The sequence below is a fragment of the Pseudochaenichthys georgianus genome, chromosome 13 (genome assembly GCF_902827115.2).
Source record: "Pseudochaenichthys georgianus chromosome 13, fPseGeo1.2, whole genome shotgun sequence".
Taxonomy (NCBI): domain Eukaryota; kingdom Metazoa; phylum Chordata; class Actinopteri; order Perciformes; family Channichthyidae; genus Pseudochaenichthys; species Pseudochaenichthys georgianus.
The window spans coordinates 8,299,174-8,318,766 of record NC_047515.1 but is presented as its reverse complement, the minus strand read 5'-3'; the positions used below and the strand labels follow the sequence as shown (position 1 = coordinate 8,318,766).

General features: G+C 40.0%; 1 protein-coding gene across 2 annotated transcripts in view; it reads right to left on the bottom strand.

Annotated features, from left to right (window-relative positions):
• Positions 1-19,593, bottom strand: part of bcas3 (BCAS3 microtubule associated cell migration factor) — a 328,454-nt gene that overhangs the window by 244,256 nt on the left and 64,605 nt on the right. For both annotated transcript variants that reach the window (XM_034097703.2, XM_071205327.1), the window contains exons 14-15: positions 19,289-19,422; positions 13,716-14,052 (exon numbers count right to left, since the gene is read on the bottom strand). In XM_034097703.2, coding sequence (XP_033953594.2) covers positions 13,716-14,052; positions 19,289-19,422 — 471 coding nt within the window. The remainder of the gene's footprint in view (positions 1-13,715; positions 14,053-19,288; positions 19,423-19,593) is intronic.

The following is a 19,593-nucleotide window of genomic DNA, read 5'->3' as shown; positions in this document are numbered from 1 at the left end:
AGTTTAGAAAGATTCAAACAACTATCCGAATGAAGACTACATATGCTTTTTGTAAATGTGTGTTTACATTATTGCTTTTTATTAAATCAAAAAAATAAATTATTGGAAAATGCCGTTTCATTCTTTTAGTTTGACCTTTCTTGTTTAGATTGTTTTAGTTTGTGCTATATTAATGAATGTGCCTTGCCTTACATACTTTTACACTTAGAAATAGTTTAAGGATTTTAAAATTAAGGTGTGATTTAAAATCATTCTGAAATGTAAGGAATGTCTGCCAATTACTACCTGTGCCTATCAATGATACTACGTTACTGCAGACACGACTTTTCCTTGTTCGACAACAATACAATAATAATAATAATAATAATAATAATAATAATAATAATAATAATAATAATAATAATAATACATGAGACTTGTATAGCGCTTTTCAGGAAACTCAAAGACGCTTATGGTATAGAAATCCTCTTTTTCAAATGCCTGTTGAAATGTAACTGTACAGATTTGTTCTATGTGCTAAGCAGGTGCTAAGGCATTATTTTCAATAGATAAAAACAAGTAAGAAATACGTCAGAAAGGAAAAGGGCTGACCAAGGATACTTCAAAGAGAGAGAGGTAGACAGATGAAAAGAGTCCGTCAGACAGACAGATAGCCCTCGACGGAGGCCATGATTTGATTAATGACCGGGGCGTGATGTGCCCAAGCACTGATACATGACATTCCCATGGAAAAGAGATCCATCAATGCAAATCCAGCTCCGTCGTGTCGTCCGGTGAAAAACTCTGACCCTGCCAAAAAGTCACACTGTCACCTGACCCTCGTCTCCTTTTAATCCAACCATCCATCCAGCTCCCCTCCATCCATCCATCCCTGTCTCAACAGCATTTGCATTCTCTCCTCGCATTAAGCCTCTCACTCTAACCTTCGCACTCTTTCCCTCTTCTCAGCCAGTCCCTGACACGCTATCTCATGTTTCTCTCCCCTCTTTTAATACCCAATTTGCATCCAATACAAGCAGTAGGCAAGGAGCCAAGAAAGAGGAGCCAACGTGCAAAAGGACAAGCTCTGAAGACTGTGTGTATCCACGGACACTTTGTCTTATTTGAATTGTTCTGCCAGAAGAGAATATTTCAGTCAAGGGAAGAGAAAACTCTCGCAGGTCAGAAGAGGATTTGGGTTAAGAGGCAGAGTAAGGAAGAGAACACAAAAACGATGAAGTCGCAGCAAGGGAATACGTTTTATGGTTTTCACTAGACTTTTTTGGACAGTTGATATATTTCCGTTACTTCCAGGCCAACAAGATGAAACCGATCTTTGCACGCAAAAGGCAACAGTTAGTGTGTAATAACGACTTTACACCAGTTGGTTAATTTGTTCAACAGAATTGGACTCTAGTCAGAGAATAATATCTCTGCTACAGCTTTTAGATCAGGAATCTTAGCCAGACCGTCATTACAAGTATAGCAATTATTTCATGTATAGCAATTATGTTATATTAAAATATGGGCTGTTTGGCGCAACCTCTAATACTCCCTACCTAAAATAAGGGTTGGCTCTCTTTCCTCAATACTTAGGATATACTGACCAGCATATGTCTGTGGCAGAGGTCGCGTTAACCGAATATTTTTCATCTATGACGGATTTTTTTTTAACAATGACGGAAAAATCTAAAAGCCGTCCATCATGTTGACAGATTAGAACAAACTCAGAACGGCGCCAACGTTTCCCCGCAGCGGGGCTCCGGTGTTATGCCGTGTTATGCATGCCCCCCCGTTGACAGTTCACAAGCGCGCTCCTAATCAGTGTTCATTGGAAAAATCGCAATGGACACTTATGTTTGAATTCCAAAATACATTTTCATTTAAAAAGATAAAAGAAGTCAGAAAAGTGATTATTCTTTGATCAGGTATTTCCAACAATTCCTTGATTTGAATCAGGGCAAGATAGATACTAACCCGAAACACAATGGCTCCCAATGGAGTGGCCAATGGTGTGTGAATGTTAGGCTCCAGAGCAGATGACCTTGTATGGCAGACGCCGCCTCTGCCAGCTTGTACTGTATATGTAAAAGCACTTTGAGAGGTCGCCAAGAAGTGCTATATAAATGCAGTCCACTTACCATTTAACATATTGTATTAATAGGATAAAATATATTGTTTTTACATTGGTAATAAAACACAAGTACTATATATGCACCAACATTTTAAGTTGTTACCACCTTAAATAAGTGCAGTTCTATTAAAATTGGCCTATATCAGCAACAATGTGTCAGTCTTTGTTCACTGAGGGCCACATACCGAAAAGCATACGAAGGGCTGGGACACTCACTAGAGGTGAGGTATATTGCCTCATAAGTTGCTGCTCATTCCTTAAAACAGAAGCCTTTGCTTATAACAAAGGGGAAATAGGAAGGGATATTTCAAGCTGGTTATGCAAATCAGTTATTTGGCTAGGATTTGTAAGACAATGTTTTCAACTTTAATTGACTGAATTTATTTGAAAAGTGGGCTTTTTAACACTTGAATACTACTGTGAAATATATGTTTACATATATATTTAAGAAGTACAATAAAGGAATAGCACAAGTTTCAGGAGTGGGCCATTGTCCATTATACTTTTTGAAATTGCTGAGGGCCAATTCAAAATAGACAATGGGCCTCAGTTGGCCCCCGGGCCCTAGTTTCGACACCCCTGGTCTATACCCACATTCCACCATTCATACCTTGATAGTCCTAAAGGAGGGAGGGATTAAAGCAGGGGATTGAAAAAAGAGGGGTTGGACCCTTTTTGTGCCGAAGAAGAAAGCGATTCTACTATCCCAGTTCCCCAAAGTATTATTATTAAAACACTAACTTCCACAGGGGAGGAAAGAGGGAGACAGAGATGAATACAGGGAGGGCTAAAAAAGGTCGAACATAAAGGGGGAAGGAAAAAAAGAAGAAGAAGGAGCTGGGATCCCCACTGGACAGAGTAAAAACAAATTAAAAGAGCCCTTATAAAACACAGATGCTGCAAAGAAAATAAACTTCACAGGATTTACTGTTTTGCAAAGGAATCGGAACACGGGTGGAAAAGCCATCATGTCATCTTCTTTTCCCTTGTCTCTCAGGTAACCTCGCGGCGGAGGGATCTATCTTCTTCTCAGTGTTGCCTTTCCAGCCTGCCTGTCTGTCTTTTCTCTCTGCACGGCGACGACATTGCTTGTTTACTATTTGCAGTCGAAGCTAAGAGTGAGGGTCAGGCCGGCCTGTGTGAACATGGCTTCCTGCCCAGTCCTCCGCTCCCAAACGGCAAGCTAAAGTTTTTCTTTTATATTTTCATTGACATTTCTCACGTCAGGGAGCTAATAAAAAACCAAACACTCAGAGGACAAAATGAAAAAAATGTCAAGACATGATCTTTTTTGGTATTCCTTCATAATATCTGAAATATGAAAAAGGAAAGAAGGGGCTATGAGAGCCATTTGTGTTGTAATAAGGAGGAAGATGAGTGGGTGAGCAGTGAGGAAAAACAACTCATATACACGACATCCCAAAACACTGATTCACACTTCCTACACACAGCCCGTCCTAATCATAAGAAAACAAGTCAGTGAATGGAACACGCGCTAACTTAAAAACACACACAAACAGCACCCTGAAATCAGATACCTAAGTTTACAGCATGTCTGCATTTATCCGGCTTCATCAGACATGACTGAGTAACCAGCAAGAGGAGCTGGAGGGGGGTCAGACATCTCCACTGGATCAGATGACATCCACAACCCAACATGATGTGTGTGTGTGTGTGTGTGTGTGTGTGTGTGTGTGTGTGTGTGTGTGTGTGTGTGTGTGTGTGTGTGTGTGTGCATCATCTGATTTGTGTCAAGGAGCTAGTAGCTCACAGTATAGAGGGATGTTGGGAAAGCAGGAGGTGTATGTGTGCATGTTGGCAAGAGGGGGTGCAAACACACACACACACACACACACACACACACACACACACACACACACACACACACACACACACACACACACACACACACACACACACACACACACACACACACACACACACACACACACACACACACACACGTCATACACACTTACAAACCAAAGGAGAGTAAATAGGAGAGGCAGAGACAGTTTGAGAACGAAAGAGTTCATTACATGGTTCCTGTTTTTCTCTTTTTTTCAAAATGTCAATGTAGAAAAAACTAAAAAACAAAACAAAAACTACAAGGTGATCCATGGGACACTTTAATAGTTTAAAGATAGTTAGATTTGTGATCAAAGAAGATCATCTCTGATCATTAAGTGTTTTTCAATGAGTTAATACTATAAAAAACCATACTATTTGTGCTCCCTTCTAACTCGTTTAACGTACTGTAATTGTGAGAAAAGGCAAAAATAATGTGTTTTGCTCCGAATGTAAGTGATAATGGAAATGTTGAAACGCCCATTATGTACGATGTTATCGATTGACACATCTTCTTGATTTTATAAAAAGTGAAAATAACTTGTTTCAAGCTGTTCAATGTACATATATGTTTGAAAACTATTATTTAGTATTTCAATATTGTACAAACAGTATTAACTTAATCAATACACACTGCTTGCTGTCCATACTGCGTACATATGGTATATTCATTGTGCCAGTATTCTACATTGTGTTGTATAATCTGCACTTTTAGGAATATTTTAGATGCTAAACTTAATGTTACCGTTTAGGTATCAGCACTTTGTAGAATGTTGCTTACGTTTATTTTAGATTGGAGTTGGCAGGACTGAAAAGGAGATAAAGGAGTCCAGTGACAATCATCAACCAGACAAGGTTAAACAAACACAAAATCATAATTCACATCTTCAGCACAAGGAACTTATTGCATATTGCTTGTATAAAATATTTTCTGCAAAACAGACAATTTTGATATTTCTGTTTGTTTTAACTCAATCAAAATGACCTTTGGTATTATACAGTGGATGATAACAAACACATATGGGCAACATAATTCAACATTTCCTACATAAACATTCTATGTTATAGGTGATTATACTGCAGCCGATGCAGAGTTCACTTTGTTGTTGTTGTTGTTGTTGTTGTTGTTGGTGTTGGTGTTGTAGTAATGAATAGTGATTGACATTGATTGCTGTGACAGTAGCTCTGTTTGAATAGCGGGTAAAAAACAAGATATGATATCAATGTAGGGTTTTGGCAGTCTAAATGAAGTGCGTGTAATGTGAATATAATAGGTTTACTTTCAAGCTGGAATATTACTAGTGAGTTGTCTATATGGATTACTATATTTACTTTTACAATATAACATATACCATTAACCATTCCCTTGCACTTTTCATTTCCTCTTTCCATATTGCATTGCTGGAGGAACTTAACATGTGTATTGCCAACACTATGCTGAACCTATTGTGGATATGACAAATAAAGCCTTTGAATTTTTTAATCAATAAATTAATTAACAAAAATGATTTCCGTTATAGTAGAGTACATCTTGAATTTCTATCAACAATGTGTTGTTTTATTTGACCCAAGTCAAATAACTGTATTTATGAATGATATATTGTACACTTACAAAGGATGGTGTTAGTAACAACATTGGTGTAAAAGCAACACTTTTACTGGCTTTAAATTCAGAAACACCGATCAACTCAAACAAGAGAGAGAACAAACCCAGTGTCCTCACACTGCAGCGGAACAAAGGTGGGATGTCAAACCTATTGATCCTGCGACATTGAAAGGCTTTGGCTTTCTCAGAGCGTGAACTATTCACATGGTAGGCTGGAAGCTGGAAGCCACAAGTGCCTTCTGTGTGTAATTGCAAGCCTGCTTTATTATTTCTTTTATCGCAATTTTGCAAATCAAATAATGATGAGTGCAGTGGCGGGCACCCAGTGATAATAGAGCTTAGTGGTTGTGGAGATGCAGTTATTAGGGTTGGTACAAAAAGGACAGAGGTCTTTGGCGGGCCAAGATACATATTCCTCGCACTGTGTGTTTTCGGTCGCTTTAAAAGCCCCAAAAGTACAGGGGAGGGCTAATTTTCAGAGTAAACAGCTTGTTCGATTGCAGTGTGGTTTTGCGCTGAGCTCTCCGTTTATTGACTCAAGCCGAGCGGGGCTCTGGCCGACCGCAGGGGAGAAGAAGCCTGCCGGTGGAGCCTGCGACAAACACAAGTCTCTTACCTTTGATGGCACACACACTGTAACACACACGGTTAAATCAAATGTACTGAGTAATGTACAAAGTCCTAATCCTCTTGACGATATGGCAGGTTGAGGGGAAAATGCTTTTAAAAGAACATCTGCTCCTTTTAGAAAAGATATTCGTAATTGTGTGTTTCCTCTGCAACCATTTGTAGGGTAAATGATTAAGATATATAAAGTGTGGTGCAAATGTGATTCTGGATTTTATGCGTCACAAATATTTATAATACAAGGGTAATAAACTCTACTCAGAAAAAAGAACTATTTTTTCATAAGAAATGATAAAGATCTAATTAAAATCATTCCTCTATGGCCTTCTTAAGAAAACAACCAAAAGAGGCAAGTCAATGCAAAAAAGACAAATTCAGGAAAGGTTTTTTTTATATGCAACAGTACTATGTTTCGACTGCCTCTTTAAAAGAGAAACGTTTTAAAGAACGGCTGCAAGTTCTTTTGGTTGAAGGAAGGGACCATTCATTAAAGAAGCCAGAGAAATTGCTCCGCTCCTCGACTGCTGTTAGATTTGTATCAAAGCAAAACCCTGGCAGCACAACTCAAGCTTTTCAAGTCTTTTCCTGTCTGCTCTGCTCCTCCCTCTGCACACCGCTGAATCCTGACCTCACAGCGCCACTCGGAGGACAACTCCGGTACTAAAACACAGGGATACCACCAAGCTTTAATGTCTATCATTTGGGGTAATTATACCAAAGTGTACCATTAACTAGTATTCCTACATCCTTATTTTTCCTAATAAATTCCATTAGATTATAACATACTTTTGCTATGGCGCGTACAAAATATTACATGTTATTTATCTGATAAATTGATCTAAAGCGACGTACTTATGAATATGGAAGCAATTTGGGGGTTAAGTATCTTGCCCAGGACAATTTGAAATGTGACTGCTGGGGGTGGGAATCGAACCAATGACCCTCTGCTTGGTTTATGCCTATTTACCCCCTGTGTCATGGTCACCCCAAGAACTTAGTAACGATACTCACCACTATTTTGCTGTCGTGGTTACACGCGGTGATTGCTAAACTAGCTCGGCAGTTGATTGCATGAGGATTTATGGGTAACAACATGTTGTGTTGTTTAAAAAAAAGTCTGTTAAACAAGCAGATTTATTTTTGCTAGAATCATATTGGATTAATGATAATGTCTTCTGTATTTTCACTCATTTAAATGTATAGATTACGACTTTATTACTCAATCCCTAAATTCGATAATTTTGCTTTTGTGCCTACTCCTATGTTTGGTTAGGGGTAGCAGAGGTTAACGATATTTGACTTAGGTAAAAGTAGAAATACTACAGTGTAAAAATACTAAATGATTGGCATCAAAATATACTTAAAGTATCAAAAGTAAAAGGTACTTATTGTGCATAATGTCCTAATTTAGAATAATCTATTTTAATTTACTGGATTATTGTTATTAATGCATTAAGGGGTTCATCGCTGCTGGTAAAGATGGAGCTAATTAAATTAATTTATATACTGCTGCTCGATATCTTAACCAATAATAATACATCATAGTGTATGTATGAGTTTGTGTATATGTTGTATTAGATTATAATATGAATATGTAAAGTAACTAGAAACTAATTTTCCAAAATGTACAGTAAGTATGAAGTAGCACAAAATGAAAATACTTAAGGAAAGTACAAGTACCCCAAATCCGTACTTAAGCACAGTAAATGTACTTTGATACAGAACACCACTGCAGGCCTGGTAAGTGCTCACCATGTTGTGGCTATCTAGGCTAGGGATGCTATAACAATACAATGGGGATGTAGAAGGCAGAATAGGGTGTTTAAAAGAAAGTGCAGAAAATTAAATACAATAAATATGACCAACATGTGGGCCTGTGGTGACTTTACGAACGCCGGTTAGCTCAGTCTGGACGCCGATCCAAGACAGCTCATCATGATGACATGATGAAATCTGGACAAGTCATCTATCTCACTGTTTCATACTGCTACACGTTTTTTAAATGAGCATGCTAACTTGCTCTGTTAAACCCATCTCCTATCTGTGTGAAACCGAGATTTCAACATACTCCACTGTACTGTATTCAACTTACTAGAGTATACTGTAAAAACAGGGTCGCACCAAGGTCATGTACTAAAGTGTCACACACCGGCAGTTATTAGGTCATGTTTCCTTGGCATCGACCTCGGTGAAGAGTTGGTGTTTTTCACCAAGGGCCGATGACTGACTGGAGGAGGGAGGCGAGATAACACCAAAGTCCAAACCCAAATAAGCAAGCCGTCAGCCTCTAATAGCAGAAAGGAAGTGTCCCTTTATCAACAAGTGAATTAACTGTTTCCCGTCACACCTTGTTTTTTGCCGCCCCTGTTCTCTCTGAACCAGCGCCAAAGCCCAGATGGCTCAGTGATCGGACCACCAGGGCTTCTGCGGGGTGAGGAAACAAATCTGTTGCTCTGACTAATAGCCTCGCAATGATGTGTTGGACCGGAGTTGTGTGTAAACACGTTAAAAAAACATGTATTTCATCCTGGATGTGGACCTCTAAGTGGCAGATGAAAGCCTCATCTCAATCTACTTTACAATAGAGAGAAGTCTTTCATAAAGAATTATGAACACAGATCAGACAAAGAACCATGAAAGGATTATAGCGATGAGATGACTCTGTACAGCAGCAATCCACATACGTTTTAATTCATTTGTCAATTCATGTTTTTTACTGTAAATAATTATACAATAAACCCTTTCTTTGAAGAGGGAGACAGAGGGGATGACAAGCGGCAAATGGTCCGATGGTGGATATCGAACCCGGGTCCTCCTCATGGGGACCAAGACAAGTAGATGGGCCAAAAATAAGTACTTACATTGAAAAATAATGCATTATACTGATAAAAGCATCTCTCAAACTCATCCAATGGCTCATAATAATATGATAATAGATTAATATGCAGTGTTTGGAGATGTTACTTGTCACAATCGTCCTCCACAGTGAAAGGGGTTTGTTTGAATTTTAAATTAAGAACAGATTAATTACATATTTAAAAAAATCCTAACCTCAGAGACTCTGATTCAAACTGACCAAATCCCTCTTGAGGAAACTGGGAATGTTGGCTTTGCAAACCATTTACATGCAAAAAACTATAACTTTAAACTATAACTCACTTCAGGGAAGGGAAAACCCCAAAAAGCATAACAGGGTTTATCTAAGTAGCATTTTGAATTCAGGGATTTGACTTGTAATATTTCTCCTTTTGATTAAGTAAAGGATCCGAGTACTTCTTCTACCTCTGTATACAGCAGAACGCTGTGGTTGGATCCGAAAACACTTTAATAATACAACTGTACAGTGGCTACCATATGCCGGGCTCGGCCTCAATAACCTCTGCCCTTTGTAGAGGAACTGCACTTACTAATCAAGACTTGTGTGTGCCGGGCCACAGACCAGCCGCGCTTTACAACGTGGAACTGTCACAATATAAGTCATCGCTTTGAATCCCAAAACACTGATCACAAAACATCAAAATAACCTCTGAAAAAGAAGAGATGGGGGTGGACATTGAACTGTACACAGGGACGTAAATAGCCATCCTAGATGTTCACAGTGACAAGAAGACGGCAATTGCAGCCTCTATTTTTAGGCTCGCCGGTGGCCTGGGCTGGCAGCTTTGGGGAGGATGTGTACTTTTCTTCAGTTCCTTTCCAAAAATCAACGCTGTCCTCACTGGCGACAATCACAGAGCAGCTGTTGTGGCTAGGTGGCCTGGCCCGGCGTGCCTCACCCTGTTGCTCTCTGCCAGCTTTTGAAAAGTGCATTCAATGCCCAAAACTCACACCCGGGCACACAAATAGACAGAAAAGCGTGTGTGACCTAATGTGTTGTCATCCGGTGAAATTTCCGCAAATTATGGAGGTTTTATCAACACTGGTGGCAGCGGCAGTGATTGAGGAGGGGCTGGTTTCTAAATGTACATAAGGCAGGATGCTTCGGAGCCAATTTGTTTAAAATGACAGACACACAGAGACCTACACGACCTTGCAACAGACATATGTGACTGGTGAACTGATAATGACCTGTGATTTGTGATCTTGGTTTGCACCGTGTAAATATATGCTTGCTTTTGAGGGTGAGGATCAACTTGTATTGGTGCAACAGCTTGGGTGAAAAGTGTAATTAAACATTCACTAAATTCTCTGCGAAACCCCCCGCAAAATAAGTCACAGTCTCCACACGCAGGCAATTCTAAGTTACGAAATAATAGAAGGTAAATGTCACATATATTTAAAAAGTGATAGAAACTTCATGAAGTCCACTAAAGTGTATCTCACTCACTGGCCCCATTCCAAACCGACCCCTACACCCTACCACTCTGTGACATAGGGAACTCCATCTGTGGTCACACTGAGCTGAGTGAGGGTCCTTCTTTAAGGTGTAGGATGTAAATACAGCAGCAAGCTTCGAGACAGACTCTCTCTCCGGCATAAACTGTCATAACCAAAAATCTTTAGTGGCGTTTTTTGCAAACCTTTTCTTGCTTTAAATCGGAGGATTATTAGCTGCTTTAGAAACCGTACCTGTATATAACACTTTACAATGAAATGAACACGTCTACCATTTTTTAGACTAGACATGGGTGTACATGACTCTCAGTAAAATAACTAAAATACAATGTAAGATTCAAGGAACTATTTGTTAGTTCTGGACCCATGCAGACTCGCTGTTGGAGGGTTTAATACATCCCGATCCCCACTAGTTGGTTTGAAACTAAATGTGGCGGACCCTCATAGTGAAGTGTAGATGGTAGGGAAAGGGTGTTAGGGTTCGATTGGAATCAACCCAAAGAGTCTCTCCTCTTCTCAGGTCATTGATTTTCCGAAGAGCTAATCTAGGCCTACCTGCCAGCTTGTGGATAGATATGGAGTATCTGGTCTCATTTGAGAAAAAGAAATGGCAGTAAACTGACAGCTTTATCAAAGGAAGAGCAGGCATGTCTACAGTGTCATCAGTCATGACGGATACTAACAGCGTTGCTACACCTGGTCAGGTAAGGCAGTTGGTAAGAATCGATGTAGATTTGGTGTTGGAACATTTCATAATTTGTAATCCCTGCTGGCTTGGAACGGCACGGAATTTGCGGACCCGCCGAGCAAACGTGCACAAATTAAATCAGAAAGGAGGCGGGTGTAGGGGCTAGTTTGGAATGGTTGAAAGTAGTCTTTTTCATTAGGTTAGCTAGTGTCTATATGGTACAGATTAGAACCTTGTTAAAACGTCCTGTGGACTATCTAATACACTTAGATATACAAGTTATGTTTTAATGTTCTGGAGTCAAGCAAATATTAGTATTCTTTCATTTTTTCCATTTAAAAAAAGATGAGTTGTGTTCATCATTTATCTTCTTCAAATGTACAAACACAAACACACGCTTGTGCACACACTCAGTAAGGCATCACTTGGAGGACTAATTGTTGACAGTTGGCCCTAATGCTTTTCTTTGAAACACAAGTGTGATTTACGAGCATGGTCCCGAGACCCCGGCTTTCAGTGCTGCTCCTACTACAAACCTATCTGTCTCCCCCTCCGTCTGTCGCTCTTCCTCCTCCGTTCCCCTGTACCATCTCTCCTTCACTTTTCTCAAATCGTACCTCATTACTTTTCTCCCTCACTTTCACCTCATACCCCACTTTGATGTTTCTGTCTCTCATCGCAGCCGAGCGGTGACTCTCCAAAGTAAGACATCCTTTTAATGTTTGATGGCCTATTTTTCACAGTGTGAAGGAATGTGTGTGTGTGTGTGTGTGTGTGTGTGTGTGTGTGTGTGTGTGTGTGTGTGTGTGTGTGTGTGTGTGTGTGTGTGTGTGTGTGTGTGTGTGTGTGTGTGTGTGTGTGTGTGTTTGAGTCTAGAGGTCACAAAGGAGTCTGGGTCCAGACAAGGAAGACAGGACGGTGAAAGAAGGCAAGGGCGTCATTTTTCAACCAAGAGTACAAAAATTGCAATATTTATATATTTTGTCATACTACAACTACAGGTATAGAGCGGTGCAGGAATGAGTACAATAACGTGTACATGGGTCAGCTGTTTATCACTTACAGTTTCCCCGTCCTGAATTGTGTTTCATGTTAACAACATGAAACACAATGAGACTACTCAACATCATCAGGCCAATCACAAGTCTACCTTTAGCTTAGACGTGCTGAAGATGTTTCATGTAGCTTGTTTATAGTTAGCTTTTCACTTGAGGTTGTATTCACACTTGAACTATCATGAAGTTGTTTTAGTACGTCAATATGATAATATGAGATTATCCGGCCAAACCAAATGTGTTATTATCATACACGTGTCTGCCAAAGATCTTTATTTTCTGCTATACTCCTTAATCCAATGGAGAAATCTATTTGCTTTTATCTGCGGGAGCCCTTGTGATGCTAACTGCTGGGTCTGCCTACAAAAATATGTCCCCATTGCACCACTCTATGTCACCGATTATCGAAAAATGCCATTCCCTCTTAAAATGCTACAGTGTTGTTAAGGCTAACGTTTTCCACCCCTTTAAGCTAAAAAGCATCCCTGGCAGTTTACTAAGAAGAAAATGCTTCCATGCCACGAGGCTACTCATTTCAAAGCCATGCGTTTTACAATGACAATAAATGAACCTTAAACCTTGTTACATGATTTCCAATGTCCAAACTGTCAATTCCCAGTCATCTGGTTCGCTGAAGAGTTTATCAAGGTCTTGACATCACACATTAGTTCAAGCTCAGGGGTGTTCTTGGAAATAAGTGACTTATGATGAGAACTGTTTTATTTCATACTAAGTAACACCTATGGGGTCAAGCAGTGCTGCTTACACAAAGTGTGTGTTTTCCAGAGTTTATCAGAGTCAAATAGGAACACAACCAGTGGGAGCAGCCATCCGTGTTGTTTGACAAACAAGGTGAACAAGGTTTTGGCAGACAGATCAGAATCCCAGGAATAGAGCGACTCGGTGACCACTCACTGGAAACACACACACACAACTGGAGTCAGTGCCTGGACCTGTCGTTAGATTAGAAAAGTTGTATCTTTTGAGGCCCATGTCTAATTTACAAACTGCTGGGTACAGCACCTTTAAATCTACAGGGACAATGACAACTGTACAATCATCATGGATTATCATGCACTATTAATCTACCGATACGAATGAAACATTATCAATTGTTCCTTTTTGGTTTTGTTTGTTGGCCTTGGGATTGGCTACCAATCATGTTTTAGAAGTTTCAACGTTAGTTTGTCGGTAAACAGGTATCCTTCAAAGATGGCCGACTTGTTGATAATGTCACATTCTTATTCCCTATTGCAAAAATATGTGAATATAGTTAATCAAGCTTTCTATCATATGTGTAACCTTCATTGATATGAACCTGAGACATCTGGATTACCTCCTCCATGCTGCCTTGCACTAAATGCACATTTGATGCCAACCTCAACAGGCACAGGTAACAAAAACAGCAAGCCTTTCAGTTCTCCTCCCTCCCAAGCTCCTTACCATGCAGTGGAGACCCCGAGGGGCTGCTGGACATGCCAGGTATGGGGCTACAGCGTCCCCCGATGCCTCCTCCTCCTCCCAGGATGCAGCCACCTCCTCCGATGCCTCCAACTCCTGCTCCTCCTCCTAACGCAGCTACCCTGTTGAGCTCCTGTTCAATGTCCTCCAAGCCGGCACTCTTTTGGAAGCGAGACATCCGATTTACCACCCGAGGTGACATATGGGTACGGGCACAGGGTGCACCGCCATAGGGGTTGATGGGAAATACATGGGTTGTGCCTCGAAGGGTACTGATGGTAACCCAGCGACTGTCCTGGCTAAAACACATGTCTTGGACCTGGACAGAGACAGGGCAGGAACAGAGAGAGGACAGATGTTAGAGGGGGGTCTTGGGACAGCAAAAGGATAAAATAAAGTCACTGTAGTTCCACTCACTATGCACATGATTACGTTTTAAATTCCTCTAACTACACATCATATTCACTCAAGCTGGATAGTAGGCTAGCCTTAGGTGCTAGCTATGTTAGCGTACTCTGTATCTGAGCGGTGAGTCCACCATTGGTACCTTGGTCCAGCTGGTCTGCCTTATGAGTATCGGGAAGCCGTCACTCCAAGGTCTGCTGCGCTTTATAAAATCCCCATACTTCCTTTTCTAACGCCATATGTGCCCCAGTAAAAACAAAAGACTAAAAAAGACAAATAAGTAGAATTTGTATAAGAGCTACGGCTGCTTAGAAACCTTTCAAAAAAAATAAAAGTGTTCCCTATTAAGGCTACCAAAAGCACTGACATACTCCCAAAAACTTGATGTTTTTTTTATGCTTTTACTGTGTTGATGTTTTCATAATGTGCCTTGTTGACTGCATTTTGAAAACCGAGACACGTTTTAAATGTCTGTAAAACGTGACATTGTTTTGAACTCGGGTGACAGAGTGTAAGAAATAGAGACACAGTGATTATTTAAAGACATTGTAAGTGCCTTAGCAAATGACATGTGATTTAAAGTCAAATATGTAAATTGTCAGTATGAAACAACAACAAATGACAACTTGTTGGTTATGTTTCATCTTTGGATTTTAATATATATGATTACTGTTTTAACTGGCGGTGAACTTATAACCATCCTTGAACAAACATTGACATACAGTCGGCTCACTAACTCCCAGATATTTGGTTTCAGCAGCTCCATGCTACTCCTCTAGACTGCCATTAACTGGATGGATGGATATTTTGAACAAAGGCTAAATCCTCTGTTCTGTATTATTTTATTCAAAACTCAGGATAATGATTTATGTAAAACGGGGATAAACGTCAGCCAAAACATTGTCAACACAGATAATTATACCTTTTTGGAGTGCTTGACAAAATTCGACCAGGATGAGAAGATTAGATAATAAATGAGGAGATATGGAAATATAGAAAAAGTCAGAATTGTGAATAAAAAGGCAGAATTCTGTCTGTAATCTCAGAATTGTGATAACCTCAGAACTCTTGTGGTCAGATCTCCCCAACAAAATCACATGTGGCCCTAATCCTCTTCCTTAGATACATGCTTCTTAGCATTACAAATAAATAGTTTGATGGCGATCTTTGTTTTATTCCTCAAACATAGACCTAATCTCAGGCAGAAGACCCTTCAGAAGAAGGATCTCCCTGAGCATTAGCCATGCAGGAAACCAGCCAGATGACAAAACAAGCTAAGGAGTGATGTGACCAACTGATAAGGTGAAAGTGTGCTGAAATAGCATCTATTATTCCACATTCCAGTAGACTGGACTAGAAAAAAAGGAAAGTTGCTGTGAAGAATGTCTAACCCTTTAGCCAGCAAGCTAGCCAGCCAATCAGAAAGACATGTGTGTACCTGTAGGCCTCTCTTATCTTTCGCCAAGTCGAACTAGGTAATTGTACCAAGCAATGACAGTTAATGGGGCATCCTCCGAATACCAGACAGTTACTTTACTTACTTCACAAAGATGAGTGAAAGAAGAGGCATGACCTCTGCTTAGGCTGATTATGGAAAGCTTGGCGATGAGAAAGGGCTACTTTGTGCACACTGTAATTGGTCATAATAGACCTGTCAGAGCTTCAACTGTATATTGGCGACTGGACCGTACTGTCAAACCTATCTTTTCAGACAGCGGGTAACCTTGAAGGTGGCTGTTATTGTACAGTCATAGCGTGCCAAACATGCATATACCAAACATTTGCCATTTGGTACTATCTTAATAAAGTCTCATGCATGTGCTGGTGTGGAGGTTTCACATTCCAAAGCAGCTCCGTCATGTTTTCATTCAAGGAATATTGACATCCTAGGCAGCCAGAGAGACGCCAACAAGACATGGTTAATGCTTGTGATTCTTATTTTCTTAATCAGTGAAGTAGATTAGGCAGCTATGTTCACCTGAGTGAAAGGAATGAAAAGCATGTGAAAAAGATGGACGGACAGATCAAATGGAATAGAGACAACAAGAATGATAGTGTGAGAGCATTAGAAAGTGAATACAAGGAAGCTGTGAATAACAGAAAAATAAGCAAACAGGGGGGTTGTGATTGACTCTGGAATATAATAATTAATAATAATAATAATAATAATTAATAATAATTAATAATTAATAATAATAATAATTCCTTACATTTATTATAGCGCTTTTTCAATGACTCAAAGCGCTTTTACATATACACACATTACACATATATCATACATGCAATGGTCAGATACTATCCCTCATATTTTTGGGTCTGTTGGTTGATATATAAATCTGAACAAACAGCCATGACACATGGAGTCCACCAAGGGTCTCTACTTGGTCCTGCTGGATTCTAAATCTACCTTTTCAGAACACTTCTGCCCACGTTCTCACTAAAGCCGAAAGTAGAACACATCATCCGAGTGAAGAGCCTCACTGCCAAAAGCTCAAAAACATGTAATTTCCTAATATTTTCAATAAGCTTATTATTATTATCAACCATATGTATTACTATTAACATATTGATAGTTGAACCAATACAAAAATCCCTAACATTGCTACTCAATTGCTCCCGACGTATACGTTTAAAAAACATTCAAAAACGTTTTCCTAATATCAGTTTTCACAGATTCAAGTGCTATCTGTGGCCTGTGTGGTTTAGTTAAACATATTGGAATTGATACATATAGAGAAAGAGCATATTTGCAATGTGTTTGGATTGAGTAACCGGGTTAATATAAAATCATATAATCTAATATGCAGATGTCTAACTTTCCTTGAAGAATTCATTTTAAACTAAAGCTCATTTGATGCATTATTCAGAGTTTCTTATTTTCAGCTTTCAAAACCAACGTGCATGTAAACAGCCTTCAAAACACAAATCACTGCAATCACAGCTGATCGTGCAGGGCTGCAGAGTAAAGCAGTGCTGGAGTTTCACCCCTGTAACCTCAGTGACTAGCACTTTCCAGTTTGCCCCGTGGCTCCGCTCTGATCCACATTCTGGTCCTCCTTCAGTCCCTTACATGTGTTATCAGCTAAGGTCTGTTTACCTGGCCTCAGGTCACTGACAGCCAGCCGCATGTTTGGCCGCTAAAGACAGATAAGGCGTCTCTCCATCCACCTAACTGAAGACTTTATCACTCTGTGTGTGTGTGCCCGTGTGTGTGTGTCTGTGAAGGTGATAACCCCTGGCCAAAGCGTTAGGCTAGGCCAGCTTTCAGTGTTTACAACAGGCAGGATCAAAGCAGGCTCAGTGTGCAGCCGGTCAGCGGACCTGCCGTTTGGTCATACATTAACCAGGCTGCGAGAATGTGTGTGTGTGTGTGTGTGATAGTATGTTTTACCAGTCAATAACCCTGAACCGAACAAGGCCTGAAGTAGTTTTGTTGAGTAAGCACTTGCAATGCAAGTGTGTCACGGGTGAGGAATATTCAAAATAGGAGATATTAATAATATGTTTCATTTGTGATTTCTGTTAACTCATTATGTTCCTGCTAGTCCCCTAATAAACATAATGTGGATGTAGTGTGAAACTTACAGTATATGTGTGCCCCTGTCTGTTTAATTTGGAGTTTGGACAGCTTCTACTGGCACAGGTGCATATCATTTACTACTAACAATAGGATTGTAGTTTCAACCGTTCATCGTCATGGTCCATAGTGGCAGCAGTGGTACAGTATTACAGACTTCTATAGTACACAAATAGTCTAGTGATAGTTTTCTATGGGTACATTGCATACGTAAATAGGTTATTCTGCATACTTCCTCTGCGTTCCTTTTTTAAAAAAAAAAACACTTCTGTTAAGCCCCTGTCACACTGTCCCGAAATTGACACCCGATGGACACACGATAAAGGAAATGTTCAAATTCGGCTGTGATCGTAGCAACATCGGGCCATTCGTGAGGGCATCTAAGCCATCGTATGACCACCGGTGGAGTTTCTCAGGCTCCGGCAGCAACTTCGTGAGCGGCAACTTCGTAAGGCACTCGTGAGGGCATCTTGTCAAGTCGTGTCATCTTCGTGTTATCATCGGTGCATTCGCCCTCACTCTGATCGGGGCGAATGCCCGATGGCACCGATGATAACACGATGCCCTCACGATGGCCTTACGAAGGGCAAAATGGACACACGAATTCAACACGAAAATGAACCTTCACAAGGTCTTTCGGCAATTTTTTGGCATGCCAAAGATTTTGGCACCGCTCACAAAGTTGCTGCCGGAGCCTGAGAAACTCCACCGGCGGTCATACGATGGCTTAAGATGCCCTCACGAACGGACCGATGTTGCTACGATCACAGCCGCATTTGAACATTTCCTTTCGTGTGTCCATTGGGTTGTTTTATTGCACAACAAAATCATGTAAACATATTATGTAAATAACCCAATTTGTGTTCTGTGAAACTAAAAAGGATATAATATATTATTTTGAAGGCGATTTGACAGGAAGTTGTTGCTATGGAAACAACATGACGGAGAAAACTTAATATCTTCTACATATAAAGACGGAGAAAGTAAAGAACAAAGTCTGAAAATATCAGTACAGTATCATAGTACTTTAACATAATTGTTTGTGTTACTTTCGTTGCAGTTGTATGTCTTAAATGTAATGTAAATGTTGCCTTCGTGTGTGGTTCGGGGCCATCTTCGTGCGAAATTCACAATTCAATATTCGTGTGTGTGACAGGGGCTGTAACTGGAACTTGATTACTGCTTCATATTTGCTGTACAAAATGGTGTCAATGTGTCTCCAGTGCTGGCCTGAATCCTCCTTATTTTCAGCTAGATTCTAAAAATGTTGCTAGGTTTAATAACTCTTTAATATATTTATAATTTCTCTTGTCTCTTGAGACTTTTTCGTTTTATGTCAAGAGACCAACATCAAAAACCGTTGTCTGTAAAGTTTTACATGCCTCCCAAGCTAGTATTTCTTCAGGTTTTTTTTACATAGATCTTGGAAGTGTTTGTGGATGCAACATTTGACACAAACAACTTATTTGGAAATTAAAATAAAGGAGAGTTGAAACAGTTTAACAATGTAAACGATTATGATTTTCAGGGCTGTTTCAACACGATGATGTGCAGATGTGTGTGTATCCCATACCTTGGCTTCAGTTTCCCCTCGATGCAAGGTGTAAAGATGGTGCACAGCGCTCTGTGATGAGGCCCATGGGTGGGTCAGAATGTGAAAGACGTGAAAATCATGGCCCAGAGTATCTGCAGTCACCAGCAGCATTCCTACAACAAACAAACAGTCATCAACATTAGGAATCACTCCGACAGCTGGCTTCAACATTAATTGTTATATCGTCACTTTTACAGTTTGTGATCTTTTTACTAGAATATTTAATGTGAAGTTTTTACTTACATACTACATTTGCTGGAGCTAAACTCACAAAATAAGGCCAG